Genomic DNA, 12,329 nt, shown 5'->3' on the forward strand with positions numbered 1-12,329 from the left:
TTCCCTGCTCCCGCCCCCGGCTTCGCCTCCCGCTGCTGCCGCCGCTGCCGCTTCTGCAGCCACTTCCCGCGGCCTGGGCTTCCCGCCGCAAGCATGCCGCACGCCTTCAAGCCTGGGGACTTGGTGTTTGCCAAGATGAAGGGCTACCCGCACTGGCCGGCCCGGGTGAGGCCGGGCGGGAGATGTGCCAGGCGGAGGGTGGGGGTGGGGGTGGGGTGGGGCAGTAGAGGACCCGGACCTGAGGGGACCCGCACGCCCGGGGTCTGGAGGGCCCCATGGTCTGAGGGACCTGCGTTCCTGGAGGTCTGGGGGTCCCGGGCCTAAAGTACCCGCACGCTGGATATTTGGGAGTTTCGGGCCTTGGGGATCTGGGGAACCTCGGGCCTAGGATACTCAGGGGGTCTGAGGCACCCTGGGCCTGGGGCACCCGCGCGCCGGTGGTTTGGGGGGGTCACCGGGCTTGAGGATCCCTTGTGCAGGGTGCCTGGGGGTCCCAGGCACGAGGGACTCGCACTCCGAGTTACTGGGGGGTCACCACGAGCCTGGGAACCCTGGCCTGAAGAACACGCCCCCGGAGACCTGCACTTCGGAGGTCCCAGAGTCGAGGGACGCGGGGTTTGAGGGATCTGGGGCCTATGCTGGCATGGTTCAACTTTGGAGAGACTTGGTATTTAAGGAAAGGGATCAAATAAATGGGAAGCATAGTCCCAAACTGAAGGCCTCATTGGCGAAGCCATAAGAAACCATGTTCTGAGGGCCTGGGGGCCCTGGGACCGTGTGTGAGTGTGGCTAGGGAAGAAGGATGCAACAAAAGAGAAAGGGTCAAGGCTGAGGGAGGCCAGGGCTGGAAATGGGGCTAGGACTCTGTTACTAAGGTCAGTGGAGCTGAAAGGACTTGATCTGATCATGCTGTTGGGCATCCACGATCAGAAGTTGAAATAAGATGTTTGTGGGTTCCCCTGGAGCCTGATGGAGGAGGCTGGTTGGAACATGGAGTGGAGGGAGGGCATGGGATGGGATAGTCCTCCTAGATGCATGAATCAAAGACTAGCCCCTTGCAAAGGGGAATCAAGCCCAAAAGAGAGCATATGAGGGAAGGGGGCTGGGCTGATGGGACTTTGGGGATCCCCTTTGGAGGAAGTTATGATCCCAAGGACCCAGATGGTCCGAGGGTGCCGTCCAGATCTGAAGGGTAGTCCTGAGCCTAGGGTCCCTTATCAGATCTGCAGGGTGGAGTTCCTGGTACTGTCCAGGGTAGGTCAGTGTGGAGGAGGGACCTGGAGGTTATTGTCAACCCAAGGTCTTAAGGCTAAAGTTGCTCTAGGGCTGAGATTGGTAGGACTGGGGAATTTGGGGGGTAGAGGTGCAAGGCTCAAGCAGGAGCAGGAGGCAGTGGAAGGACGAGGCTGAAGGTTTGACTGGAACAGGAGTGCAGGAGTTGCTGGACCAGTCCTGTGGAATGGTTGGAGGTTTCAGCCTGGATGCTCCCTATCTCTGGGTGAAAGTAAACAGAAGGTCAGCAGTCAGAGCTGGGGGTTTGAGTGCAGGGAGGCCTCCATAGGATGTCAGAAGAGCCCCGGGGCCCAGAGAGCAGTCTGGAGCTGGTGCTACTGCTAGGATGTCTGGGCCTCAGGCTCAGAGGTGAGTTCTGGGTGAGGCCAGAGCAGAAGATGGCCTGGAAGGCATGCTGGGCTGGGCCTCAGGGGATGCTTCTGTGTGGTAGTGGGTTGCTTGGGATGGGTGCCCGAGACCCACAGCCCAGGGCCAAGGATTTGAAAAGTAGCCTCTAAAAGCAAGGAAAGAAAAAAAATAAACTGAGGAAGGAAGCTGGATGAGGGGAGCAGGGAAGATTCTGCAATCCCCAGGTGTTGAAGAGGATAGTAAGGAATTAATGGGGGCTAGAGAATCTGTTTTAATCTCATTTGCTCACGCTTATTTTCTTGGGCAACACCAGAGCAATGGAACTTTATGAGCACTTCCCTTTCCAGAGTACCGGCTTCTGCCTCTCCTCCAACCCCTTTCCAGCCAGCTCTCTTAAGCCTGAACATTTCCAAGCACCTGATTGGAAGTAAAGGGGCTGCTAGCCTCCAGTGGGGAGGTGACTGACAGCTGCTTGAGCCCATGGGTCTGTAAGGAGAGGGTGGGACTTCCTGGATGCTCAGGGCCTGTCTCCTGCAGCCCACCCCCCACCTTCTGCATCCTTGGAGCTGCCAGCTGCAGCCTCTGGTGGGAGACAAACCATCCCACCACCGATCGCTTCCTTGAGGGAGGGGTCCCATGGGAGAGTCCTGGTAGTTCATAGAAGCTGAGCTTGGCCCCACCCCCTGGCTGCTCAGAGAACTATTTTTGGTTTTGCTCAGGTGAAGAACCTACCTTTGGGGCAGAGACAGCATCCTGTGTGTGGGGGAAGGGACAGATAGAAAGTGGGGGATGGGAGTGCACAGAAGAATGCAGATGCCTAGTAGGAAGGTGATGCATCTTTCTAGGGTGAAGGCTTCCCTTCTCCTGGCATGCTTTCCCCCAAACAACTTGTCTGATTTCTGAGTGATTTTTCTGGGTTAGTGGGTGAAGCTGCCCTGCTCCTTACTGTCCTTTCACTGCAGATCGATGACATCGCTGATGGTGCCGTGAAACCCCCACCTAACAAGTACCCCATCTTCTTCTTTGGTACACATGAAACGTAAGTGTCCCTTGCTGGGCTTGATCTTTCCCACCTGGTGCTTTCTGGTGTGCCCTGCCTCACCTAGGACTGGTACGATTTCTCTCTTCAGAGCCTTCCTGGGACCCAAGGACCTATTTCCCTACGACAAGTGGAAAGATAAGTACGGGAAACCCAACAAGAGGAAAGGCTTCAATGAGGGGCTGTGGGAGATCCAGAACAATCCCCACGCCAGCTATAGCGCCCCTCTGGTGAGTACCTGGGGGTGGGGGACAGCTGGCATGGGGTCTGCAGAGCCAAATCAGGGGCTGCTCATGTGCACTGGGAACTAGGAGTAGCCTTACCTTGAATCATAGAAAAAGAAGAGGTCTCTTGGAGAGGGCTCCTCGCCCTTGGTACCACTGACCACCTAGGCTGGATCATTCTGCAGGGGCCCATTCTGGGCACTGTGGGGTGTTGAGCAGCATTCCTGGCCCCCACCCACTTGATGCCAGGAGCACCCTCCCTACCCCAGTTGTGACAACCAGGCATGACCTCAGACATTGCCTACCAGTGTCCCTTAGGAGGGGTGGAGGGGGTCCCCTGGTGAGATCCCATGTTTTGGGATTACCATGAACTTATAACAGTGTTGTTAGAACTCTTATAAAACCGTTTGCTTTCTGGGAAAATGTTTTCTCTTTCAAAACTAACTCCCACTTCTGCCATTATCGTCAGATGTTAGACTCAGAAAAAGGCAGCAGTTAGTAAATAGATATGAGAATCCTTACTCAGGTGGAAGAAATAATGCCAAGAATCAGAGATGACGTCTTAGAGGTGAATCGGTGTCTAGGAACATTCAGGGAAAGGAAGGGATCTAGAAAAGTTGATGGTAAGGCCATAAAAAGTTGTGGAGGGCCGCTGAAGGACTTCAGAGTGCCTTGCTTTGGGTATTTGGGGGTAAGAAGCAGATGAGGAAAGGCTGGGTTGGGACTCTCCACGCTGCTGTTAACCACTGCTTTGGGGGTTTCTGTGGGTGGTGTGGGGAGGGGTGGGCATAAGGTCTGCTGGGAACAAACTGACCACAGGGGCCAGAGCTTGGCTGGGTAGGGAGGAGACGCACTTGCAGTAGGGTCTGTGGGAGGTAGGCAGGAGTCGGTGAGCATCTGGTTTGTGTGAGCGGAGGTTGGAGCGTCTGGTCCAACTCGAGAACTTTGGGTCTTCAGATGGTCTGAGTGAGCCTCTTCTGTGGCTCAATCCACCCACTAACCCCACGACACTCCTGTGTTGACACCTGCACACAGCTCGGGACCTGGAATTCGAGATGACTCACACATTTCTCACCTCTCATGAGCTCACAGCCTAAAATTTGGTGTTCGTTCCATGGATGGACCAGGCTTACATTTAGTTGTGTTGGGAGGCATTTGACTTTTACCTGCCATGGCGGGTGTGGGAGACAGAGATCCCCCCCTGCTTTGATGCCCGTCTCTTCCTGTGCTTTGCCTGTCCCCAGCTCCGGTAAATGGATCCGAAGGCCTTTAAGATCATTGAGTTTCATGAGATCTTTTTCTGGCCCCACCTCTAGTTCTGTTCAGTTATGTCCTAAGCTTATTGCCTCCTGGTGAGTCATCACACCATTTAATATTTATTGCACACCCACAGCTTGTGAAGTACTGTGTAGATGCCTGCCCTCGAGGAAACAAAACTGAAAAGTGGTGTGACTGGCAGTAAACAAGCCCCAGAAAGGCTCTCCGAGTTGAGAAGGAGCTCAGAGTGTGAGAGCTTATCACTGTTCTTTGGTTCTCTAATGAGTCTGCCCACAGATGGAACATTGGTTGGAAATGCAGATCCCTGCCTTCCGTCTACCCCAGAGGTTTAGATGTGAGGCCTGGGGACCTTGGGGTTTTTCTTCCCACGCATCATCTGAGATGCTTGTGATGGGGCCAGTCTACAAGCAGGCTTTTAGTTTTGGAATCATTGCTTTATAGATGCTTGAGCATCCATAAAGTCTCTTTTTTTTATTCTCTGTTTGCTGTCTATCTGTCTGTCTGTCTTCCTTTCTTTAAGATTTTATTTATTTATAGGGAGAAGGGAAGGGAGAGAGAAAGAGAGAAAGAGAAACATCGATGTGAGAGTGAAACATCGATTGGTTGCCTCTCGTACACGCCCCACCTCGGGACTGCGCCTGCAACCCGGGCAGGTACCCTGACCAGGAATCGAACCAGCGGCCTTTTGCTTTGTGGGGTGACGCCCAACCCACTGAGCCATCCTGGTCAGGGCTATAGTTTATTTTTACATTTGGAGTGGCAGTGAAGATTCCTGGTACCCAGTTGAAAAGGTACAAAAGGGGCGTGAAGTGAAAGGTCAGTCCTGCCTCCTGTTTCCATCAGGAGTGGCCCAGTCGGGCCCCCTGTCTCCATCTCCGCTGAGACAGCTGTCACAAGCAGTTCCTTCCACATCCTTCCAAGACACTATTCGTAGAAAACCCTATGTAGCGCTTTTTTTTAAAGCATATAATTCTCTAATTTGCTTTATTTCCCCCATAATAATACATCTTGGCAACTGGTCCGTGGCAGCATGCAGAAAATAGCCTCATTCTTTTTGACAACCTTACCCTATCTGGGGCCCCTACCAGGAGTGGACGGCAAGGCCTGTTCTGCGGCCCTTGCCAGTCAGGAGGTGGAAAATGGTATCTTGGTATGGCTGCAGCTTCATTCATTGTTTTTTGATCCACACAGTGATCCTGAGAGTGGGTGGGCCAGTGACATCTTTTCCTTTTTATAGATGAGCAAACTGAGGCCCAGAGAGTTCTGTTGATTGCCCAGAGTGACCCAGTTGGAGTCTGAGACTTTCTGAAAAACCCAGACCAGGGTTTTTCAGCATTTGGGCCCGATTAGTCCTTGGGGCTGTCCTGGGCACCATGGGTGTCGAGCAGCGTCTCTGGCCTCCATTCACTCAATGTCAGGAGCAGCTACCTCATCGTGACAACCAGAATGTCTCTCAGTACTGCCAAATGCCCCGTGGGAGACAAAATCACCCTGGCTGGAAACCACTGACCTACAGGGTCCAGCACAAATAACGCCCACCTAGGTGTAAATGAGCAAGTGCACATCCGGTATCTAGTGCAGCCACACACACAGTAAGTGCAGGATGGTAGTTGGGAATGAGGAGGCCAGGCTGGATTTGATCTGCCCTGTGCATTTCATTCACCTCCAGACCCCCTAGGATAGTGAGAAAATAGTGCTCATCTCACTCAGCCACTGGGCGTGGGGATGCCCCGCCAACTTTTCCACATGACCTGGAGTTCCCAGATCCTCTGTTGGCAGGCGCTTAGACCCCATGGGCCGACTCAGATCAGAGTTTCTGGCTTTAGCCACAAGCAAAATGTAGGGCAAGTCACTTGCCTTCCCAGAGACTCAGTTTCCCCAGTTGTGGACCATGCCCATTCGTCCCAGTTGCCTGATGGCCACGTGGAGGCACAGACTGAATCACAGTTAGTCAAGAGCTTAGCAGAACCGAGGAGGGATTCAATAAGCCCTAGCTGTGTGCGGGGCCCAGGCCTGTGGCTAAAGTGGACCTGCCTTGCATCCTGGTTTTGTTGCTTGCTTGCGTGATTTTGTCATACCGCCTATTTTCTCATCTGCAAAGAGAGGATGACAGCTCCCACGAGTTGGAGATGATAAGCTCAGTGTCTGGTGGTTCTCACTTAACTAACACTTGCAAAAAGATCTTTGGACCCGCCAGTTAGTCATTTACTTTCTAAGTGACAAACGGGATAGCATTTCCCTTTTCCATTCACCCGTGGTGCTCCTCAGTCCTGGGGCAGAGGTGTGATAGAAACCCCTCATAGAGTTCTGGTGTTTTAGGTTTGGGCCTTGTCCTACTTAGTGTTACACTTTTTAACCTTGTCAAACAGTACACAGGGCCCTGCTGCCCTGCCTGAGGCCCTTGGTTGTGATGCTTGAGGCTATGGTTCAGTGTTGAGCAGCCAAGTCCTGCTAACTCCTAATTCTCATTTTTCTTGCCTGTGAAATAGGGATTGTGGTGAAGGCTGGGAGAGCTCAGGACTTCAGTTTCTCTGTGGGGGAAGAAGGGGTCTTTACACACGAGCGAGCACAGAGTGGGGAAGAATGTCAGGCTGAGTCCCCCCACCCCACCCGTCCTCCGGCACTGCTGTCCCTGGTCCAGCTCTGGCATCCCCACTCCTGCTCTCACGTTTTCATTCTCTTCTGCGCGTTTCCATTGTGATGTGTTGCCGAGGCCTGGCCTCTCCCTCTGTCCATCTGTTCATGACCTTTTGCCTGGCCACCCAGCCACTCAAACCTCCGTCTCCTTGCTCCTCACTCTAGTCTCCCTCGGTGCGTCCTGTCCACGTGGCCCCAAAGACTCCTCTCCCACCCTCATGCCCCTGTGGCTTTCTTGCCTTTTGCTTGGCCATAGTGCGAGCTCTGCTCCAGTCCATTGAACCCTGGCTGTCAATCACTCCCAGCAAAGGTGGCTTTTTGGGGTCATGTTTATTTTTTTTTAATCGGGGTGAAATTTACGTGACATAAAATCTCTAATTTTAAAGCATATACTACCTTTGGCTATTACTAACTACGTGCACGGTATTGTTCAGCCATCACTACTGACTGATTTCAGAACATTTCCATCCCCCTCCTCATTGGCAGTCACCCTCAGTTCCCTCCTCCCCCAAACCTTAGTTAGGAACTGCTGGCCCAGGCCGGGCCGCTCAGGTGGTGAGACTGTCGTCCCAATACGCAGAGTTGCGGGTTTAGTCTCTGATCAGGGCACATAAAGAACCCACCAATGAGGACGTAAATAAGTGGAACAGCAAATTGATGTCTCTATGTGTCTCTCTCTCAGGGAAAAAAAAAAGCCCTAGGAACTACTAACCCACTTTCTGTTTCGATGAGTTTGCGCATTCTGGACATTTCATGTGAATGGGCCTGTGACTGGCTGCTCACGGAGCGTGTTTCCAGTTGCCACCCATGTTGGTGAGCGTGTGTCAGATCGTTCCTTTGTGTGGCCAGATGGTATTCCACTCTGTAGCTCCCCCACGTTTACGTACCTTCATCAGTAGACAGACATCGGGGTTGTTTCTAGAGAATGTAGCTTTTAAGAATCTCAGTGTCTGTCTTTTAAAAAAAATCAGTAATTTAGAAAAGACATATATACCATGAAATAACCTGGTCCAATTTTTACAACTGGATTTCGCTGGGTTAAGCCCTTGTGCCCTGCTGTGATTGTGTGTTTGCTTGTCTGTCTCCCCGTGAGACTGTGAGCTCCCCAAGGGCAGGGACCCTGTCTTATTCATCTCTAGCCCCAGCACCCAGCACGGGGCCGGGCACATAGTAGTATTCTGTGACATTCATTGGATGAGTGATTGGTGGTCGAATACAGCTGGGGCCATCCATTTTCCTCCCACAAACATAAAACATCGGGGCGGGGGGGGGGGTGCAGTTAGAAAGGACCAGAGAAAGCCCTATGGCCCAGCTGTCATTGTGCCTTCTGCCCGATCTCCTTGGGCCTTGGTGACCCCTGCGTGATCGGCCCTGCCTAACCCCCACGTTTCCGCTGCCATTGCTTCTCCTTTGTTGCGCACCACCCTCCCCGCAGCCTGTCCAGGCTTTTTGGGGGACCTTCATTTTTGTTGATCCTGTCTTCCCAAAAGTGTCTGGCCCCTGTCCTTTTGCATGCTTGGGACAACCCCTCAGCTAAAATGTCACGTCCTCTGGGGGCCCCCTTCCTAGTGTAAAATACTCCCACCGCTGGGCACACACCTCACTTCAATTCCCTCCTGCCCATGGGCCAGTATTTTCCTGGCTGCCCATCACCACCGTGTGACATTGGTCTGTTAAGTGGCTCTGGTCATGTCTCCCACTAGGCTGTAAGCTCCCGAGGGGCAGGGACCGTGCCCTGTTGACATCTGGGCACTTACTACCTATTCAGCACAGTGCCTGGCACCCAGCACCTGTTTTCCGAAGTGACCGAGTTGTAAATGAGCCTGGCGTGTGTTTGCTATCTTTGTGGCTGTCACTGCCTGAGCAGGAATTTTGGGTAAAACAAGTAACAGTGGCTTGAAGTTCAAGCCCAGAGGGCCTGCTCTAGGCTGGCTTCTTCCTCCTTATTATGGAAAGAAGAAGAATAAGGAAGCCTTGGTGGACCTCTTGTGCCAGTCTGGGTACTGTCCTAAGTACGTTACGTACCGCTGGTGTCTCATCCTTGTCCTAGCCCTACGAGGTCAAAACAGTGGCATCTTCATTGCTCGATATGGAAACCGAGGCACAGAGAGGCTCAAGTCACTTGCCCAGGGTTTGACCTTGAACCCCACAGTGCTTGAATCCCACTTTTGTCCCGAACCTCCTGCCGCAGTTCCCCCACTGGGACAGTGAGGAGACCTCGGCATTCGAGACGCTGCCACTAGTGGGTGCTGCACCCTGAGTTCATGTCCTGGTGGGGACATCCACTGAAGCCCGGGGTTGCCTCACGGTGTCTGCACTCCCACCCCCAGCCAGTGAGCTCCTCTGACAGCGAGGCCCCTGAAGCTGACCCGGCAGGAAGGAGCGAGGACGACGAGGAAAGGGGGGTCATGGCTGTCACAGCCGTGCCTGCTGCAGCCACCAGCGACAGGATGGAGAGTGACTCGGACTCGGACAAGAGCAGTGACAACAGTAGCCTGAAGCGAAAGGCATCAGCCTTGAAGGTAGGGGGAGGGTGGGGCTGGTGCGCCTGGCCTATGGGGGGCCCGTGGCCCAGCAGCACCTGACCCTTCCTGCTCCCACTCTGGGGCTGCAGAGTGGCCTGCTCAACCGCCCACCCTCTCTTTTCTTTTTTTCACATGCATTAAAAAACAATTGAGATACTATTCACGTACCATGAAATCCACCCTCTCAAAATACACAGTTCAGTGGTTTTTAGTACATTCACAGGGTTGTGCAGCCATCACCATGTCTAATTCCAGAGCATTCCATCTTCCCAAAAAGAAACCCTGTCCCTATCAGCAGTCACTGCTCATCTCCTGCCCCCGGCCCCCATGAATCCACTTCCTGTTTCTCTGGGTTGTTTTGTTGTGGACATTTCACATAAATGGAAGCACACACTCTGGCCTTTGGTGTCTGGTGTCCCTCACTGAGCATCGTGTTCAAGGTCCATCCAGGCTGTAGCTTCCTCTCTCCTTTTTTTTCATGGCTGAATAATATTCTTTTGAAAGGACCACATTTTGTCTATTCATTCGTCTGTTGGCGGCCATTTGGGTTTCTTCTACCTTTTGGCCATTATGAATAACGCTGCTGGGAACAGCCGTGTACAAGTTGTGTGGTCGTGTGTTTTCAGTTCTTTTGGATATATTCTTTTTTTGCCTTTTTTTCTCTTCTGCATTTTGACTGCTTCTAAATATTTGGGTGCGGAATGAAAGGACCAGCACCTCCAGCAAACTCTTGATAGACTAAGGCATTCTTTTCATTATTAAAAATAACATTTGCTTCTGGTTCCAGTGATAAGAGTAAGCTCTTGCTCGTTGTATGTGAGCTGTCAAGACACAGGTAGAAAAGACTGACTCTCTGAGGGTTTTCTGCACCGAGGCCAGGAGCACTCTTAGGTGTTGTCTCTGGGACGTGCGTGTCTCACCCGGTGTGTGGGTGTGTGTAAAGTAATAGAGTTGGCTGTCTGTACATACAGTATGTGTCTTGCCTAATTTTCCCCGCCTAATATGAGCATTTCCTTGTCATTGAATATTATTTTAAGATGCAGGTATCAGTGGTTGAGACTACCGCTGTGTGGTAGTCTGTGGCGTGGATGAATTCTAACCAACCTATTAAGATTTTTGGACATTTAGTCCTTGCCCCCAATGTTGTATGATTTATACTTGGTATTGTTTTCTGAAAGTCCCCATAATTTCTGTTGTGAGCAAAGTTAAAACATAAATATGAAAACACCCATCATATCCCCCTTAGAGAGAAATCACTATTTGTAGGTCAGTGTATGTTCAGATTTTTTGCTAACTTTTCATTAAACAATGTAAGTTAATTATTATTACACCTTTTAATAATACTGGGGAAGAATTTAAAAGAACATTCACTCTTAACCCCACTGCACTTAGCACAGGCTGGGTGCTCCATTCCCAAATCCGAGGGATGCTGTAGTCTTCGTATTCATCCTTCTTAATGGCCCCACGGGCGGCCTCCTTTTGTTAGGGTTCAGTAACCGCAGGCAGCCACCAGCCCTCCTGGAGTGAGGACTCGACCAGGGCCCCGGCAGGAGGAGAGCTGAGCCGGGCCCTCCTACCTGGCACTGCCTAGGAGCCACCCGGCTCCTTTCCATGCCCTTGAAAATGCCACACTGCTTTCCACCCCAGGCGCTTTGTACTTCCTGTTTCCTCCAACCCAGGAAACTGCTCCTTGTGTTTTCCGTGTCCTGGTCCTGCAGGTTTCTCAGTGGCTCTGACTCCCACTTTAAGGCACACCATCACTCTCCACTACAGCGTCCTCTTTTATTTTCACAGGACTTACTCTTCTCTCACATTGTTAATTAACATTTCTGTTTGTTTCTCCTGATGGGATAAGTTGCACGAGAGCTGAGGCCTCTTGTTGGAGTGTCACTGAGGATACAATTTGTTCAGGACATCTTAAGAAAGAATCTCAGCCTGGGGGCCTTAACTGACAGACAGTTATTTTCGTGTAAATCTGAAGGCCAGAGTCCAAGATTGAGGTGCTAGCAGGGCTGGTTCCTGCTGAGGCTTTGCTCCTTGCCCTGTAGATGGCCGTCTCCTTTCTGTGCCCTCGTATCCTCTCTCCTCTGCGTCCCCCTCTGTTCCTATGAGGATGCTGGTTTTGCCGGGTTAGGGCCCATTGTAATGACCTCTTCAAAGACCCCGATCTGCAAATACAGTCACATCCTGAGGTTCCAGAGGGTAGGCTCTCACAGTTCAGTTTTAGGGGGACACAGTTCAGCCTGGCTTTAGGCAGGGCGTGGAGCAGGGACGTGCTTAGGAAGCAATTTGTAAAAGAAGGAACGAGTCTTACTGGTAACAGAGTAGAGGCAAAAGCACTTGGTAAGTAAACAGCTGCCCAAATAGGAAGACTGGTTGTCACTGGACAAGGATCTTTTTTTCCCCAAGGTTTTATTTATTTACTATATTTTTAGATAGAGGGGAAGGGAGGGAGAAAGAGAAATAGAGAAACATCGATGTGCGAGAGATCATTTGCCTCTTGCACACCCCCAGTGGGAGACCTGGCCCACAACTCAGGCATGTGCCCTGCCTGGGGATCGAACCAGCAACCTTTTGGTTGCCAGGCTGGGCCTCAGTTCACTGAGCCACATCAGCCAGGACGTATTTCTGAAGCTCAGTTTTCTGTGCTTCCTTGCTTCTTCCTTCATAAGGACTCTTAAGTTGGCTTCTTTGGGAGGCCATCATGGACCCCTGAAACAATTCAAATTTGTATGTATGTATGTACTATAGACACACACATATATGTATCTTTTGAAGTTTTTATTGAGGTGAAATTTATGTAACGAAATTAGGCATTCTGAAATGTAGAGTTCACGGGCATTCCAGACGTTCACAGTGTTGTACAGCCACCATCACCTTCATTTCGGATGTACATTTATCTTTTTCTGGGGAAAGTATTTCTGGTTTGATTTTTTCTTTTTTTAATCTTAGCAAAATATAAACAACATGAAATGTACCATTTTA

The 12,329-nt window shown here is 51.4% G+C and overlaps 1 protein-coding gene across 1 annotated transcript in view; it reads left to right on the forward strand.

Moving 5' to 3' along the window:
* The window catches only part of HDGFL2 (HDGF like 2), a 19,388-nt gene continuing 7,059 nt past the window's right edge, over window positions 1–12,329 (forward strand). Inside the window, exons 1-4 of the mRNA XM_037042601.1 lie at window positions 1–165; window positions 2,604–2,680; window positions 2,772–2,910; window positions 9,150–9,341. Coding sequence (XP_036898496.1) covers window positions 94–165; window positions 2,604–2,680; window positions 2,772–2,910; window positions 9,150–9,341 — 480 coding nt within the window. The 5' untranslated portion in view covers window positions 1–93. The remainder of the gene's footprint in view (window positions 166–2,603; window positions 2,681–2,771; window positions 2,911–9,149; window positions 9,342–12,329) is intronic.

This window comes from Sturnira hondurensis, unplaced genomic scaffold, assembly GCF_014824575.4.
Source record: "Sturnira hondurensis isolate 20B ecotype Veracruz unplaced genomic scaffold, ASM1482457v3 Scaffold0003693, whole genome shotgun sequence".
NCBI classification, from domain to species: domain Eukaryota; kingdom Metazoa; phylum Chordata; class Mammalia; order Chiroptera; family Phyllostomidae; genus Sturnira; species Sturnira hondurensis.